Below are 18,928 nucleotides of genomic sequence, written 5' to 3'. Positions count from 1 at the left end.
TATGTACATATTTAAATCTAGATTTCCATATGAGAGAAAGCATGCAATACTTCTCCCCACCCCCACCCCCCGTTATCCTCTCTTCCTCCTCCCCCTCCCATTAGAGCCCATCTTTCATCTGAACTCTCACAAAAAAAAAAAAAAAAAAAAAAAAAAGTAGGTAAAGAGTTACCACACAAGCCTGGACACAGCTGATTTCAATCTTCAGAAACCATGTAAATGAGGGAACCAAATCCTTACAAGTCTCCTCTGGACTCCACAGGTACTCACGTCCAATAAGCAGCACACACACACACACACACACACACACACACACACACACACACACACACAAACGTCAATTTGGGGTTAAAAAAATCTCCTGCTAATTAGAATTGAGTTTACTTCTTTCTGTTATTAAAATATCATTAGTTAAAATCTTTTTCATGAAAACTTTTATTTTAAAAACTTGACCAATTAAAGATGTGTTTATGCTACTTTACTTGTAATGAATATTACAAATCATCATGAGAACAGATCAAAACAAAACAAAACAAGACAACATTTGGAGCCAAATAATACATGCTTTAATCGACTCAGTCTTCGAGGCAATCATTTGTCAAAAAGGAAAGATGGATGGGCTAGTAGTTGAGTACAATGGGGTGTAAACAGATTTTATTTTATTTTGATTTGAAAAGTCCATGAGAACACACTTTAGCAATGTTGGTTATAATCTATTAGTGATGGAAGTATTCTTCATGTGGCAAAGTTTGTCTTCAGACAAGAAGAAGATGGCATGTAGACCCTGGGGGCATGTCCAATTCATCACAGGAAGGGGATGAACAATGAAATCAGCAAAAGTCACTACCATTTTGAAAAAAAAAAATTATAAATCCCTGTGCTACACAGTAGAAATTAGGTTATGACCTCACATGGCTCCTAAGTGTCCCTATAATTTGCAGCACTTAACAATGCCTTTAGAGCAGAAGCTGACACAAAAGGAGCCTTGCCATATTTAGTGAATAAAAAAATTACTTATTGGACAGTCATAATTAAATTTACACAATAGAAATGCATAGCCTTTACAATCAGTGAAATTTTGCAAAATAAATGTAGAATTTTGGGAGCACAACAAAAGATCCTCGCACCCAACCCATCTCCAGAGAAATCAGGAACATTAAGCACAGGGAATTATCTTTCCAATGGGAAAGATGTAAAACCTGTTCTTCCATCAAGAAAGCAGGGAATTGGAAGTGATTAATAGCCTGGCAATCTGCTGGGCCTGGCCATATCAAGCTCCTACAACCAAGACCATAGGTGGCTAGTAATCTAAATGACCTTTACATTATTTGTATAGCCAGAGGCTTCTTTAAAGCACCTACAACCAGGACCAGAGGTGGCTAACAACCCAAATGACTTCTACACTATCTGTATGATAAGGATAGACCCTTCCTTAGTCCCCTAAGCTAGTACAGGGCACCTATCTCTAGAACTCGCTTTCTTAGAAGAAACGACATGTACTTTGAGTTGAGTTTCTACGTAATTATGCTTACTTCTGCACAGGGGATTGTATTACACCAGGAAACATTTCCCAAGTTGTACTGTGTTTTAAATAATCATCATTTACCATCTCATTAAAAATAACAAAAAAAATTGCATTTTAAGAATTTAGGAACAGTCATGGAGATTCTTTTGATGGCCAATGTCCCAAACATACTTTTGTGTCCAGTGAAGTTTAATCTTTCTTTTAACCTAGATGTACCACAATGAGATGAAGGAGGTGGCTGAGAGTGAAAACAAATGTATGTCATTCATGAAATCTCAACAAACATTCACCACTGTGCAGCACTGAGCAAGTTTCTTAACTTCTGTACCTTGGTTTTACTATCTGTAAAAATGGAAACACAAAGCATGATCTTACTAGAAATTTGTGAGCATAAATTAAGATCATACTTCAAAGTTGTTTAAAAAGTCAACTGGATTCAGTAACCCACACACTCTCTTCTGATGCTCTCAATGAAGAAATAAACCTCAAATAAAATTTTAGACAGGTGTTTTAACTTTGCCACTATGCTTAGGCACACTGTCTGTCCAACTGGAATTTTAAAATCCAGTTTACACTGATGATCTCCTTCTAATTCAATAAAAGAACATAAAATGCATTATGTCCTGTACTTCTACCTGGCATAAATTCTCCACCTTCTTCCTCAGTGCAGGTTCTTGCAAGCTTTGAGATCCTTCTGAGAACATGGGAGTATCATTGTCTCTCTTTACTCTGCCATGTGACCCTCAGGGGCCTGTTTTCAATCACAACAGTCAAGAGAACTTGGGGTGGAGGGCAGACCACAGTGTGATGTGTTTGATACCCTTGTCACCCTTGATCTGGGCATTCATGATGGAGCTTCTGTAACCAATGATTCTGTTCCCCGCTCCCCAAGAGTTCACTTGTAGCTTTCTCAAAGAACCCCTAGGTACATTCATCTCCATTTCAGTTTGCTTTGTCTTTTCCCACTCTGGGAGTCAGTCCTCACATTAATCATTTTTGTTTCAACGTAGGGTCTGTGCAAGTGATAGCCTACTACTATTCCGTGGGTTGAAGACAACCCTAAAGAAGACCCCTTGTGAAGGCTCCATTTGGCATTTTAAGAGTCACCAACTTTATATTTGCACAGAAAAGACTAGAAGCCCGATTCTAGCATGCTGAAGAACACGGTCAACTTCAGCCTCTATTGGGCTTTTTGACTTCCGACTCTCTCTTCAGTCTCTGAAAGAAGCTCCTCAAGCTTTCTGAGGGCTTTCCTCGAAACTCTTCTTCTAAGTGGAATGGGAATTCCTCCATTGCCTGTGGTGCATGAAGTGATACATAGTGCATAGCAAATCAAAAACTCTCTGAAATAATGAAGTTTCTCTTCCACTGTTTCACCTGAGTATTGTAGAGATGAAAAAAATAGACTGCAGTTGACAAGATTAAGAAATTTAGCCGGGCAGTGGTGGTGCACGCCTTTAATCCCAGCACTTGGGAGGCAGGGGCAGGCGGATCTCTGTGAGTTCAAGGCCAGCCTGGTCTCCAAATCGAGTTCCAGGAAAGGCAAAAAGCTACACAGAGAAACCCTATCTTGAAAAATCAAAAAAAAAAATTAGACAGAAGAACAAGCTGAGAAATAGGTTTAAAGAGAAAAATGGGAGAAAGTGGTTGGTTTCTAAAGGAAAACAGAGTCTGAGGGTTGTTATTATATTCAACAGTTGAAGCAGTAGATTTGGATACTACAAAGCTGCTCAGTTGGGAGGAAGATCATTTGAAGTACTTAATATTATAGATAGGAAAACCTAACCAAAGAGAATATAAAAGGAATAGTTGAAAGTATAAAAAAAAAGACTGGAGAATATAATTATACAAAGACAAATATGAATAGGTATAATTAGGAAGACTGTATTGGAAGTGAAGGAAAAGAATGACTCTAGGACAAAATGGTTATGAAGAATTAAGGGAAGGGGAATTTCCAATGAAATGATTGGTAGTCTTGCCCAATCATTCAAGGGCATAAGAATAAGGAAGAATGACTATATTTGCAAACATCTGACGGCAGAATGCCATGGTGGTTGCTATGCTATTGCTTCTGGAGTGGCAGTGGTGGGGCGTTAAACCAAAAACCTTGAGCTGGCTAGGCAGGCATACAATTGAGCTACATCCATAGTCCTGACAAGTGTACTTTTAGAACACTCATGAGAAAAACATAGTAGTAAGGATTAGAGAAGTAAAATAACTAAGATATAAAATCTCCAAGTGAATACTACTTTGTTTAGCTGTGGAGGGAAAAAAAAAGCTACACAAAGAAAAGTGTAATAATGACTACAATATTGGCAGTTAGAAAAAATGAAGTCTTTGTCTGTGGCAGACAATGGATACAACACATTTAGTGTGTTGTTGAATTAGTGTATACAACAAATGACTCTGCCCAATCCAAATGTCATTTCAGCACAGTACAAAGGGATCTTGTGTGACATAAGGGACCTATGCCCACAGTCACTATAGGACTTGAGAAGACTATTAAGAGCATAATTAAGAATATGTTTAAAGATTTACTTTTAATAGCATGGATATGTGTGTGTGAAGCAGGCTGTTAGGCACACAAGAGTGCAACTACCCCTGGAAGCCAAAAGAAGGCACTGGATAAGCGTATGGCTGGAGTTACAAGCAATTGTGAGCTACCTAATGCAGCTGCTTGGAGCTATACTTGTGTCCTTTACATGCACAGCACAAGATGTATCTGCTGAGCCATTTCTCAGCCCTCAATAACATTTCTAATAGTAAAAATGACGGACCAGAGGACACCCAAAACTTGATTAAGACTGGACAAAGTGAACATTGCTAGTATTCCAAACTGGTCATAATCACTGAGTAAAACCACACTGCTAAGGTTGATTAAAGATGAGGATGACCATGACCGTAATGATACTGAAACTAGAGCTCCATGTAGCATTTATTGAGGATATAGTATCCTGAGTACTTAATTCTTTAGCACGTTACAACTCATTTATTTCTCATAATGATCCAATGTAGCACTTTCTATCATTGGAATTCAGTACTTGGACCAAGGTTTATTGAGCTAGAAATTCCAAGGCAAAAAGATATCTAGATAGTTCATTTCCAGAACAGCAGTATCTTTAGAGCAAATTTGTCCCTCTGCAAATTTCCCTTAAATATTTTGCATTTTAAAATATTAAAGAAAACCCATTCTTTACATAATCACCCTCCTCCTAACTGAATTCCTCATTGAGTTGTTCACCAATTGTATGTCACCTTGAGAATAACAGCTGACATTTTTAAAATGTTTTCAGAAATACATTTATGTACCTCCTTGAAGCACTTCTCTCTCATGAGTGAAAGGGTAATAGAGAATTAAAATAGCCTGATTCAAAACCTTTTAGCTATATACAACTAATAAGTTTTAATTCAAATCTCTAACCTCTGGATAGAGTCCACAGTCTTGGCCATTCTCAGCAAGCTACTAGTTATGACCATTCTTTCTCTGTGGTGTTCTCCTATTTATACTGTCTTTTGTAGTTTGATAGCTGCACAATTCTATTTCAAATCCTTAAATACCAGTACATTATTTTCATAATGATTTCCCCTAGCTTGACAATGTCCTGGATGATGCTTGATTATACTTAGGGTAGACCAATTATGCTCTTTCTCTAATGTTTCAGCCCTCCCTTTCTTTGTTCATGCCATTTGCTATTGTTTTCCACCGAGTCTCTGGCCCTGACTAAAGGGCAATATGAAACAGAATCTTAAAAGGCACTTTCTGCTCTGTTTTTTCCTCCTGAACCATGAGCAGGAGAACCTGGGGCACCAGCCTATCCTAGGATTTGACAAGCACAGAAATGAGTTACACAATCAAAGCCAACTAGAAACAGTCAGTAAAGAGGTGGTACACAGCTAACGAAATACTTTTGTAGCGTGAGTTAACCCATTCAAGAGTGGCCAGTCCAAGCCCAGATCAGCCAAACTCCACAAATCCATAGTTTTGAATTCTACTGAAATATTGTGGTGTTTGTTACCAAGAACTATTTTGGAAACAGATAACTAATATATCAACTCTTGGAGAGTCTGGAGAGGTGTTAAAGGTTAAGATGTATTTCTGATGTCTTGAAGCTTAAGCTAAGAAGGAGGGGACACAGAGGTAACTCATTTTCCATACGGAAAAAAATGACAAAAAAAAAAAAAGTAAAACAGGAAATGCACTTAGAATTCAGAGCAGGTTCAGGCAGGGGACAAAGTCGTAGTTAGACTTCACTGCTTTTGATGATGAACTGTTACACTGAGCTATGAAGGAAATAAACACTTTTCTACACATGTTGCTTTTGGTCATGGTGTTTCATCACAGCAATAGTAACACTAAGACAGCATAAAAGAAAAGCACTGGAAAGATAAGTTTGTTGCTGACATAGAGGTAGTTCAGGATTTTTTTGAGGATACAATATGAAACATTTATCAAATGGGATATCTTAGGGGACATGGCAGAGAAATGTGGGGCCAGGTGCAGAAAAGAAAGGAGAGATCTGAGCCTTATTTAAGAGGAAAAGCAATATGGCTCCCCAATGATGGAGATTAGAGATGAGGGACCAAGAATCTTCTATAAGGATGCTTAGGTTTTGTATAGGAAACTAGATCAGAATTAACTGGAGTAGAAGGTAAAGGATGATTGAGAGTGGAAGGTTTTTAGTGGGAGTTTTTATGGACTAGTAAATTAGAGCTGTACACTAGAAAGGCAGGTACATGGAAGTATTGCTGGAAACATCAAGGTGGAATGTGGAATGATGTGAAATTATCAGCTCTTTTAAACACTGATACACTCTACAGAGCAATGGAATACACTTTAAGGTAGGTATTTACATAGTTAAGATTGTTGAAATATTGCTAAATTTCTCCCCGAGAGATAAAACGAGATGGAGTAACTAAAGCTAAACCCCAATTCCTACTGTGCCCCAAAGCCTTGTACAGTCAATTTAGAATACCTATATCATAAAATATGTATCTGCTTTCAATTCTGCTTGCTGAAATAATTTCATTTTTATGTTACCATAGTAGTTTTCAGTTTTATATGTTTTATTTCTGCCTCAAACCTCATATTTATGGCAGCCACTTTCTCCCTGCACTTCGCGGTAAAATGTGAATATTACCAACAATACATTGCTTTCAAATATCCACAAAAATTCAAACATACCAATTAAAGAGCAGCAATCTACTACTTGCATGAAATATACACTCCTAATAGTACAAGCTGGGCTATCAAATATTCATATTAGAAAAATAAGAGTGCCATCACTATGTTTAAGAACTGTAGACTTCTGGTGTGAATAGTAGTAATATGCAAATCGATATTTTTAAAATGTTAAATAATATAAAAATATGGCTATAACAATGTAATAGTTTACAATCACAATCCCTACTTACAATTCCTAACAAATATATCCTGAACATTGGCATTTTATTCAAAGTCTATAGCAAAACTAGATCTTTTAATGATGAGACCATAGACTTCAATTTTTCCACGAAGTAGAAATATTTATAGTATTCTCCTTTGAAATGTATTAGTGTGCTTAAATATATGTATTCTATACAGGCACAAAATTCTGAACTGCACAAGACAACCAGCCCAGGACTGAGGAGATTGTTCAGCAGTTAAATGTTTCGCAGAGAAGCAGCAAACATGTGAACTGGAACCGTGAGTTTTATGCTCTATGGCATCCTGTCTATAACTCCCATGTTTAGAAAGGAAGAACAGGGTTGCTTGAAACTAGCCAGCAAGCCAGACTAGCCACCTAGGCTAGCACTAGGTTCAAGTGAGAGAGAATATACCTCGACCAATAAGATGGAAAGCAGTAGAGTGAAGCTTCCAAAGACCATCTTGGGCTTGTACACTTGGAGCTACACACACACACACACACACACACACACACACACGCACACACGCACACACGCACACACGCACACATGCACTCATATGCACACATGTACACATAAAAAAAGAAAAGAAGTACAACTAGACTAAAAAAAGTTGTCATAACAAGTTGCACATTAATATAATAAAAAATAAAATATAAATTATTTGACATTATAATCTCAATAATTTAGTTATCTAGAATGGCTAGAAATGCTTTTTCACTTTTTCACTCTTGTTCCCCATATATACAGAAAGTACAATGGCCCTCTTTAATGAAACAGTATCAGGAAAGCCAAACAGTCATCTTGTGTGACACAGGTAGGGAAGGTGTGATTTTCTGTAGGATATTGCTTTACAAACACTTGTGACCAACTGAAGCCGTCTTCTACAAGAGTGAGAAAAGTGATAGTTTGAAAAATCGCCTCGTGAAGAACATTGTCAGTACTGAAATCTCTTTAAACAACAACAACAACAACAAAAGAAATCATTCCAGGTGAAACATGGATAGATGCTTTGGAGAATTTGTCAACATATTCTGGGTGCTGAAATCAACTGGTGTTTTCAACATGTGAGAGTCACTTAAAAGCTTACTTCCCATTACAAACTGACTGATCTTGTGTAGGTCTAGAACAGGCATCATTTATAGGGGTTGGCGACTACCTATTGGGTAAGAGAGTGTGTGATCAGACCCATTCTGAGAGTGATAACTACCTCAGCGTGACGTAGAAGGTTAATAACATAGGTGGCTTCAGAGATTTATACACTTTATATAGTAGAAGGATACTTGTTATAAGATATCACTTCAAAATTTGCTATTCTATTTTTTAGTAAAAACAAAAACAGCATTTAAAACAAAATTTTAATTTATCGTGGAAAATTATTTTAAATGTTAGTCAAGCGTTGGTGGCACATACCTTTAATCCCAGCACTGGGGAAGCAAAGGCAGGCAGATCTCTGTGAGTTCAAGGCCAGTGTGGTCTACAGAGTGAGTTCTAGGACAACCAGGGCTACACAGAGAAACCTTGTCTCAAAAACAAAACAAAACAAACAAATAGTCATTCATATTCTGTCCATTTTTTTCCTACAAACAAGCAGTGTGATCACAAAACTCACCAATCAGTTACTGATCCTTACCATTAACTCTGTAAACAAATATACTTGAAATCATTATTTTTTATTTCTGTGATATTAAAAATTAACAGGAACAGATGTAAAAATAACTAACAACATTAGTTTGAAAGAGCCCTCTGCAGTTTGGCTTTTGCTAATTTCCTTCTTTTATTTATTTATTCTGTTTTAATTTCTGAAAGAGTTTTGTGACATAGTCTAGGCTGGCCTTGAACACGTGATCCTCTCTTTCCGAGTGCTGGGATTACAGATGTGAAACATCAAGGTTGGCAATTTCCAAACTGTTTTAAAAGTAAGAAGAAACTACTTTGATCACTTTTTTCTTTAAGTTTTTTTTTTTTCATTTTACATATCAATCCCAGTTCCTCCTCCCTCCCCTTCGCCCCCCCCCCCCCGCCCCCCACTTATCCCCATCCCATCCTCTATCCAATCCTCAGAGAGGGTAAGGCCTCCCTTGGGAATCAACAAAGTTTGGCAAACTAAGTTGAGGCAGGACCAAGCCCCTCCCCCCTGTGTCAAGGCTGACAAGGTATCCCACCCTGGGGAATGTTCCAAAAAGCCATTTCATGCACCCAGGATAAGTCCTGGTCCCATTGCCAGGCTCTCCGTCAAACAAATCTAGCCACATAACTGTCACCCACATGATATTGGACACAAAACAAAGGACAACCAGGCTACAATCTACAACCCCAGTGAAGCTAGGTAAAAAGAAGGACCCTAAGAGGGACAGGCATGGACCACCACAGGAAGGGAAAATAGTTAAGATCTCCTGGGTAAACTGGGGGTGGGCAGTAGAAGGGAAGGTATGTGGGATGGGAACATGAGAAGGGACTGAGATGCTCTGAGTACTTTTAAGAAAAGATAATGTATGATTTTTTTTAAGTTAATCAAGTACTGGGTATTTTTGAAGACAGGCAAATTAAATGTATTATAGAGTGAATTCTCAGATTTCTACCATTTCCAAAACAGACAGACCACACAGATGAAAACTGAAAATAAATATATTCAACAGTCATGACTGTGTTTACAAGGACAAGATTATCTATTAGCCTTACATTATAGCTGATGAAGTGTTTTTCTATGTCCACCAAAACATAGAATTGAGATTTTCAATGAAAAAAAGCCCAGGCAGCAGTCACTAATTCTTTCATTCTACACACACACACACACACACACACACACACACACGCGCGCGCGCGCAACGTGTGCACACCAGTAGTCTATAACTTTGTGTAAAGCAAATTTTGATATACATTACTAATTTATTATTAATTTTAATCCAAAGCACATATTATATATTCAGCGGAAAAGTAGTTATGGAAATGAACACGAAGTAAATGTTATTAAGAGACTTCTATTTTCCATTTTGAAAAGGAAAACCTGTGTTACTGAAGCATACCTGAGGTAGGGCTGAATTCAGCTGTCTCTGGAGGGAATCTCTGTCATAGATGACGTCCTGGAGTCTTTGCTGGGCGAGTGAGAGGCTTTCTTGGGTCTCTCGAAGTGTATCTAGTAGACGATCCCTTTCATCCAGCATATTGACCATCAGTTGCTCAAAATGGGAGTCCGAGTCGGAGCCACTGCTTTGGGACCCCCGTTGGCTCATTGGGGTGTCCTCATTAATCGTGGGCATCACTTCACACATCATTGCTTAAAGAACAGAAAGGGGAACTTTTAGTAAACAAATTATTTTCAACCATGCCCCCCTCCCAGCTTCTATCTCACTAAAGCCTTCACAGGTCATTGATCTCTTTTCCCAAACTCCTGCCTCCAGTCCAATCCAGAGGAAGGTGTGGACCTCAGTGAAGTACAATCTCTTTCCTCTTTGCAACCCACATGCTTTCACTTGTCATGGGAATCGATAGATGTCTTATGTACCGTACTTAACCTGTTTCCATTTTCTTTTGCATAATTTATCACTCATAATTTGATTTACAGAAACACATCATTTGAATAACCACTCATCCCATTCTTTTCCACCTCTGCAAGCTAAAAAAAATGTCTTATCATGAACATAACTATACCTTATCCGTCAACAGACAATACAATCTTGTGCTTCAATGAGTAGAAACTATACAATTTTTTAATGATGGGCAGATAAGTGACCTAACATTCACTGTTTTAATCAAAAAACCCCAAATAATTGGCTATTTTAGGTAATATACGGTATTTTCTTACTTCCTCAACAGATTTCCTCACAACTAATCCTTCTGATGTGTTTTTTTTAATTTATTTTCATCTTCTGCCTTTCAGAACTGTGCACAGACTTGATAAATGATTCAGATTGAATTAGACGTAAACTCTAAGAGTTAATTTGAGATACATGAATTTGTCTTGATTATTATACTGCTAATTACACTTAGCATTCCTCTTAGATCCATTGTCTGGTTTTCATCCAGACAATTACAAACTAGCTCTCTTTCAAGTATTCCACAAAACAGATTGCAGTAAATTATATTACCACATTCAGTCACTTCATATCTCAGCTGCTAATCACAAACTCTTAGTCACGGAAGGATTGGACTGATTCTTTTTGAAATTATTTATTAATTTGATTTAAAATAGACAATACAGATGTTGACATGTAACATTGTCCTGTCACATGTGGTATCTTTAAAAATCAGAAACTGTTTCATTTTCCTTTTCATACTCTTTTTGTCTCTCTGTCTCTGTCTCTCTTTCTCTGCCTGTCTCTCTTTCTCTGTCTGTCTCTTTCTCTGTCTGTCTTTCTCTCTCTCTCTCCGTCTCTGTCTCTCTCTGTGTCTGTGTCTCTTTCTCTGTCTCTTTCTCCCTCTCTCCCTTTTTCTCTGTCTCTCTGTGTCTCTGTCTCTCTCTTTCTCCCTCTCTCCCATTTTCTCTGTGTCTCTGTCTCTGTCTCTCTTGTGCGTGTAAGTGCGTGCATATGTGTGTGCGTGTGCGTGCGTGCGTGTGTGTGTGTGTGTGTGTGTGTGTGTGTATTTACATGTCTAACTCATCTCAATTTCAGTTGTTGTGTGAGGGCAAGAAGATATTAGAAAGTCTGGTTTTGCAGAAAGCCTGATATGAGATAAGCCCAGTTTTATTGTGTGTCTCAAAGTTTTCTCATGACTTTATAATGAAAGGTCAATTCATTTTTTTCTGTCCACATATATATCCTTAGGGAAACTATTTCTTGTGATATTTGGAAATAAAATGTCAAGATTTAATGGTTCAATATTTAATTACTTTTTATATGTTTCTTCATGTAAATTTGGTTGTTAAGGAGCAAAACTTAATTATCTGTGAACTATTTGGTCATGACCCATTGGAAACTGACCAAAACTTTAAAAAAATGAAAGTAACTCATTTTATGACAAGTATTCTAGGTAAAGCAAAGAAAGAATTGATTGGGAATTTCTAAAATAATTCAAAATACTTTGAAACTGTTCCCATCCCTCAAAACGCTGATCTATCTGAAGACAGAAACTTGACTTATTTATTTCAGATTTTCCCTCAAGTACATTGCAGAGCAGGTCTATAGAATGTCTTTACATGTACACCTGCACAGGCTTTCACAATCACTACTGCCATTTGCTATTTAATGCATACTTTATGCTTTTACCACTTTGATTTTCATTCATGGACTATCCCAACATTGAAAAATCACCCCCTTTAACTGCTATAAATTCTTTTTACACTAATTGAAAATAAAACAAGAACTTTTCAGCACACTGGCTTACTTCAAAGGATTAGTTCACATGCCATGCATGACATTCACATGTGGAACAACTGCGATGTTCTGAAAGGCGTGACCATGAGCCTACGTGTTTATTTTTGACATTGAACGTTAAGACAAAGTACCGGAACAAATTGTGCCTTGAAATATAGTTATCTAAATGCTCATCAATCTGCATTTTAAATCATACCCTTAGCAGAGGAAAGCTATTACTAACAACTTTAAATTCCAAGGAGAGTATAACTGCCTTCAATACTCCAAGCATCTATTTCGTGCATGTGTTCAAATTCTTAATATTACCAGGAGACACTGGACAGTCACAAGCTTGAGATTTTCAGATCCGTGGAAAAGGTGGTCATGGATTTGGTCAGCCAAAAGATGCTATGATGAGACACTTAGACAATCTATGCATTCTACACTTGGAGTGACTCAGTTCCATCCCACTCCTGAAGCATGTGAAATGGAGCAAGTTGGTTTGCCTTTCAAAACTTCATGTTCCCTTCCCCAAAGCAAGAATGATAATCAGTTTTTAAAGTGTATAAAATTTCTTTATAATATAAATACAATAAAATTTTGTTTATAAAATTCCCACTTTATGCATCCTGACAGACACATAGTGAAATATATAAAGTATTATTATAAAAAACCCAGACATGTTCTCTATTACAAACTGGTCACCATTTATCCTTACAGAAATTATATTGTACATTAAAACACCTGCTACTAGACCTATAGCTGTAAATCTAGCAGATACTTCTGAACTCTCCAAATTAAATTCATAAAATTTCAACTATGCAAAATTAATTAGAAAATAATATGGATACATGCTACTTTCTTTAAAATCAATCTAAATGAGCAAATCTAGAGTCCTCCAAAATTAAATTTTTTTTTCTACAAATACCAAAGCTACTTTTAGTGGCTGGGTTAATTATTACCTTAGACCTCAGATTCTGGTATAAGCTGCAAAATAATTGCATGTCCCTCAAAGCATAGTGTAACAGTTCCTAAATGCACAGCTGCACAGCTTGAGTGAACTAGAATAATTAAAAAAATCTATGAAGAATATTTTGTAGGATGAATATCTGGAACACGATACAGAAATATATGGTCATCCAGCATCTTGTATATTGCACCCAGATATATCGTATTTTGCTTTTAGAGTCATTTTTGGAACTAAAAATGCTAACAGTACACCATCACTGAGAAACAAGCCAAAACACAGTTTGCTGAGGTATTTTCATCATCCCTCCTCAAGTCAATGTGAAATAAAATTTCATTAGCTTCATCTAGATATAGACGACTTGATCACTAGACTCCTGAAGATTCCAGGACCCAGTTTCAGGCAATGCAAATTTTATTTTTAAGAGAGAGAAAAAAATAATAACCCTGATTGGTTTAATTATCTCAGTGCTTAAATTTAGCCCGAATAATTTTATACCAAGAAAACCAACTCCCATGCTGTCAGCATATAACCTTGACTGTCTTCTAAATCTCTCAGATTCCAAAATAAAAGTTTTGAATGCCCAGTGGAGTCATTCAGCAAGGATTTTGAGATCTAGTGTGTTCCTTAATACTATATGTTCTTACAAGCTATACCTAGTCAGACAAAAATATTCCAAAAGACTTTTATTTCTGTAGGTCACTAACTTCATTTAATTGTATCGCTAGAATTCATACACGACCACCGGCAAAGAAGCTGTCGTTCTCTGTAATAAGTTTCTTCGGCAAAGGTTTAGTCTTCAGAACCCTCCCAGCTCCATCTCTGTTAACCCGAAAGGAGTAATTCAGTAAAAGAAAGCCTAGCCATTGTCTGATTACATTACACGAATATTCCTCCTCCTCTTTAACTCTTTGAAATCCCCTGTCCTCAGGAAATATTCCTACCACCTCTAATGGAAGCGTTTTCACTTTCCATACCCTCGTGCCTGTTCAGATGGCCAAACAGAGAGCTCACCCCACACTGCTGGACAAGTTACTGCTCAGCCACACCCCCACCACCCTGAAAGAAGTTGACTTCATAATTTCCACACTAAAATTGTTCATCTGCCCCAGGAGAGAGCCAGCTAGGCAGGAGGCAGAGACATCGGGGATGGGGAAGATGGGTGGAAAGCAAAGGTAACTAACAGAAACCCACAGGAGGACTTTGCATCTCCTCTTCCCTGGGGGCGGGGTGGGGCTGGGGAGGTGGTCAAAAATGGGGGAAAAAAATGAAGCGGAAAAGAAACCATGCAACTCGAATACAGTTTCTGTACCTAATGTCTCTTATTTCAGGTCCTGTTTCTTCAATGGATCACTGACAACCGCAGTCTCGGCTGGAGGAGAGGTGAGGCTCACACCCAGCAGTCCTGGACCATTTCCCTAGCAACGGGAGGAGAAAGGCTGCTTAGACACTCGAGAGCCCCAGCGTTCTCCTGGAACGTGCCCCGGCTCCGTAGCGTGGCAGCCACTCGGCATCTTCCCGTGGCTCCGTCAGCAGCCAAAAGGAGAAGGGTCCATCGGAAAAATGGCATATTACAAATTTTGCTTTGGGAAGCAGAGCTCGGTTCAGACCATTGTCAAAGGGAAGAGAGGGGGAGGCGGTTCTTAAAGCAGCCGCGGCCCCTTTGCCGCCCAGCAGCAGCAGCAGCAGCAGCTCGAGCGTGCAGCGGAGCCCCCGGGGCGGAGAGCTGGTAATCCGGGACTGGATCTGACTTTCAGAAACTTAACCTAGCACAACTGCTCCCCGCGGTCTCCCGGGCCACCCAGCGGGTGAAGAAGCATCCCTTCAAACGCGAACTTCGGGGTGAAGTGTGGGAAGGTACCTCTCTGGAAGGGAAATTCTCCACCCAGTACCCCACCCGGAGTCACTGTGGAGTTTATGGTAATTGCTGGGAGTTTGATGGTTAAAAGGAAGTGAGTCCCCAGGGATGCTAGAAGCAGGACAGGTCTTCTCTGGACACCCAGCCTACTTCTGTCCTAGCGCGTATCCTTTCACTTAGAGACGTTTATTTCCTGGGAAGGGAAGCACACACACACACACACACACACACACACACACACACACACACACACACACACACACCTCCCTCCTCCCTCCGCGGACTGCCCCTCACCCCTATCCCCTGAGAGGGCACCAATTTTCCCCTCCCAACCGCTCTGCAACTCCTCTGCTTGCATCAGTTGGCCGACAGAACCAACCTGCTGAGAATGGGTGAGGATGCTATAGCATCCTTGCCTCATGCAAGCGGCTGCTACTCCTCCTTCTGTGTCTCCTCCCCTCCTCCTCCTTGGCAGCCTCCACCTCCTCTTCCTCTGGAACAAGGGCTTCCCCTGGAAGCTGCTGCAGTGGTTTCCACCGGCCCTTAAATAAATTCTGAAGTAATCACGTCTTTGCTCTCCTCCTCACGCACACACGCGCTCGTGGATACACTGGTCTCCCCCAAAGCTTCTCCAGGGCTGCCGAGGATAAAGCTGGTCCCAGTGCTCTCGATGATGGCGAGGGCCACGGATGGGCAAAAGTGTAAAGGGGGCGGGGGGTGTCCGGCTTTGCCCAGCCTGAGCTTCTGCTACACAGTCATCTTTATAGGAAAGCTTGTGTTGGCATGTGCTCCCGGGAACTGGAAACGTTCCTGCTCTGTGGCCTTAGGTACTTGTGGCTTCCCGCAGCTTTCTTCCCTTGAACCAGAGGAAGGGTAGGCGTACTTGTAGGAACCTGAGCCAGTCTAGGGTGTGGCCGCGTCTGCCACTTTGCATTACCTCTTCAGGTCTCCTCCATTCATTGCCTTGGAGATGAGGATCTCATGTTAAATGCTCCCTGCCTGCAGAAATAAATTTCAGCTTTCAACACTCTGACTGCTCTAAGAACATGTTCCAGACCCCATAAACCTGTCTCTGTCTTTCTTTCTGTTTCTGTGTCTGTCTCTCTGTCTCTGTCTGTCTGTCTGTCTGTCTGTGTCTGTCTGTCTGTGTCTGTCTGTCTGTCTCTCTCTTTCTCTCTCTCTCTCTCTCTCTCTCTCTCTCTCTCTCTCTCTCTCTCTCTCTCTCTCTCTGTTACTTATTCATATAGATCAGGAATAAGGAGGTACCAGTAGACAATACCAACATATACTTTAAGGAAATTTTTGAGTGAGGAAGATGCTGATGCACTAAGGGAATGAAAAAAGAATTAAATATCAAGTATACAGTGGAAGTTATAGCAAGTGTCCACAGTAAGCAGTGTAAAGAAACTCAAAGGGATGCTTTACTTACGCTTAAAACAGTACAAATTTTACTAAGAAATGGTGCCCAAGGAATAAATCACTGAAGTGTCCATGCAGAGCTCTTTCTTGTGGAAGAACTTAAATTAGCTAATAATTCTATAGTAAAATTTAAGATGAACCTTATGGTGATATTTTATTTGTACTGAAGTGTGATTTTATTTGTATGTTAATAAATAAAGTTGCCTGGGGGTCAGAGCTAATAGTAAGCCATAGCGGAGCTGGGTGTTCATGGTGCACGCCTTTAATCCCAGCACTTGGTAGGCAGAGCTAGGTAGATCTCTGTGTGGTCAAGGATACAGCCAGCATTGGAGACACACGGTTTTAATCTCAATACCAACCATAGAAGACCTGGAGGTCTGTACAGACAGGCAGTGATGAGGCAGTCATATGGTTGGGTTTATAACCAATGAGAAGGCAGAACAGAAAGTCTATATAAAGACAAACACACAGGAAGTAGGTCTCTCTTGGCTGAAGAGGCTCGCTGAAGCAGGAAGGGTAAGGCTCTTAGCTCTGACCTCTTGGGCTTTTATCTTTACATTGGCTCTGTGTTTCTTATTTAATAAGACGGTTACTTCTACAGAACCTTATGAATTTTACCTTTTCCTCTTCTAGACTGTTATTCAAGTTTTGAATCTCAGTGTAAGAGTTAAGTACAAAAATATTAAGCATAAACACATTAAATTTATTATATACTAAATGGAGCACTGCTTCTCAAATATCCTCACGTGTGGGTCCTGTCATCTTATAGATGCTGAAACTCTAAGATTAGAGTGGACCTTGTGTGTCCACACTCCTGACAATGTCCACATGAGACCCTTTGTTGGCGTGAACAAAGTTTCCTGAGAAGAATCTATGTCAGCTGAGATCAACTGAACTGCGGTACTATAGAGAGGTTGGAATGCTGATCCAGAGGCTAATTACCTTACCTTATCACTGGGAACATCTGTTCCCTACCTATTCTGTCAGAACCAACATCCTGTGGATAATAGATAAAACAATTTTGGTATCTATTAACTTAGGAGACTACCAAGTCCCAAACCCAAAAGCTAAGAATGTCATTAAAAAGCATCTTGGGCCTACAGCAAAGCTTCCATCATCTGGCTGTAAGCACCTCTCTGCTGTACCCACCAGTGTATGTATTTTAAACTTACCCTGATTTATGACTTTGTTCTATGAAACTATAAAAATTCATGAAACTGTTTCCACTTTGGATGATTGAGTTTTTAGTAACCCATAGATGTATTTCCAGGCCATGGTCATTCAAAAAAAAATGTGTCCAGAATAAACTATGTCTTTTTTGTTGTTGTTGTTTTTGTTTTTGTTTTCTTCGAGATAGGGTGTCCAGAATAAACTATGTTTTATTCCCTTTAAGATGAAAATGTGTGGAAAAGTCTAGAACTTTTGTGTTGGAATACTCTAGAACACACTCTATGTGTGCATGACTTTTTTTTTTTTTTTTGAAGTGTAGCCTAGGCTGGTTTCATACTTGCAATTCTGCTTCAGCCTCCTTGGAGTCAAGATTACAGGTACATGTCACCAGTGGCCAGGCTCTCTGTTCACCTTTAGATATAGCTTAATGCACACAATCACAGGAAATTGAGAGGCCCCTGAGTCTATCCTCAAACAAATAAAATATTGCAACAGTCACATTACAGTCTTCACATGTCAGTGCTCAGAACTTTCACTCTCTGGAATGGTACATATGACTTAAAATGTCCCTTGGGCCGGGCAGTGGTAGTGCATGCCTTTAATCCCAGCACTCAGGAGGCAGAGGCAGGCAGATCTCTGTGAGTTCGAGGCCAGCCTGGGCTACCAAGTGAGTTCCAGGAAAGGCGCAAAGCTACACAGAGAAACCCTGTCTCGAAAAACCAAAAAAAAAAAAAAAAAAAAAAAAAAAAAAATCCCTTAACTTCACATTTTTTTTAAAAAGATTTATTTATTTATTATGCATACAGTGTTTGGCTTGCATGTATCCCTTCAGGCCAGAAGAGGGAGCTAGACCTCATTACAGGTGGTTGTGAGCCACCATGTGAGCAACCATGTGGTTGCTGGGAATTGAACTCAGGACCTGTGGACCTGTGGAAGAACCATCTCTCCAGCCCTTAACTTCACATTTTTAAAGACGGCAGCTATGTGTGCCTATGTGACAGTTGCTACCTTATTACCTTGATTTTATTTTTCATGCCGATCAATGGCTGCCAAGTGGAAGTTGAAAGTGTTCTTGCCATTTTCAAGAGTTTTTATTTGCTTCATTCCAATGTACCAGATACAAATTCTAAGTACCATATTCACATTTATCTTCCACAGAATATTTTTAAAAGGCCTGTAGTTGATAACACCAAAAAATAAAAAAAAATAAATGGTGAGGAAAGGCAAGAAATTACTCCAGAATAAAGATTATTTTGATGAGAAGGTCATGGTCTTCACAATCACTTTCACCT

The 18,928-nt window shown here is 39.3% G+C and overlaps 1 protein-coding gene across 13 annotated transcripts in view; it reads right to left on the bottom strand.

The window, feature by feature from the left end:
- Positions 1-15,532, bottom strand: part of Ppfia2 (PPFI scaffold protein A2) — a 465,396-nt gene extending 449,864 nt beyond the window's left edge. For 9 of the 13 annotated variants that reach the window (XM_042263595.2, XM_076553858.1, XM_076553856.1 and 6 more), the window contains exons 1-2: positions 14,502-14,634; positions 9,955-10,205 (exon numbers count right to left, since the gene is read on the bottom strand). In XM_042263595.2, coding sequence (XP_042119529.1) covers positions 9,955-10,203 — 249 coding nt within the window. In that variant the 5' untranslated portion in view covers positions 10,204-10,205; positions 14,502-14,634. Of the gene's footprint in view, positions 1-9,954; positions 10,206-14,501; positions 14,635-15,426 lie in introns of those variants that run through there. The other 4 variants (XM_076553854.1, XM_076553860.1, XM_076553855.1 and 1 more) reach the window with 3 other exon arrangements.
- Positions 15,533-18,928: the final 3,396 nt, after the last annotated feature.

The sequence above is a fragment of the Peromyscus maniculatus genome, chromosome 18 (genome assembly GCF_049852395.1).
Source record: "Peromyscus maniculatus bairdii isolate BWxNUB_F1_BW_parent chromosome 18, HU_Pman_BW_mat_3.1, whole genome shotgun sequence".
Classification (NCBI taxonomy): domain Eukaryota; kingdom Metazoa; phylum Chordata; class Mammalia; order Rodentia; family Cricetidae; genus Peromyscus; species Peromyscus maniculatus.
Note: the sequence above shows the minus strand (reverse complement) of the source record. Positions and strands in the feature narration are given on the sequence as shown.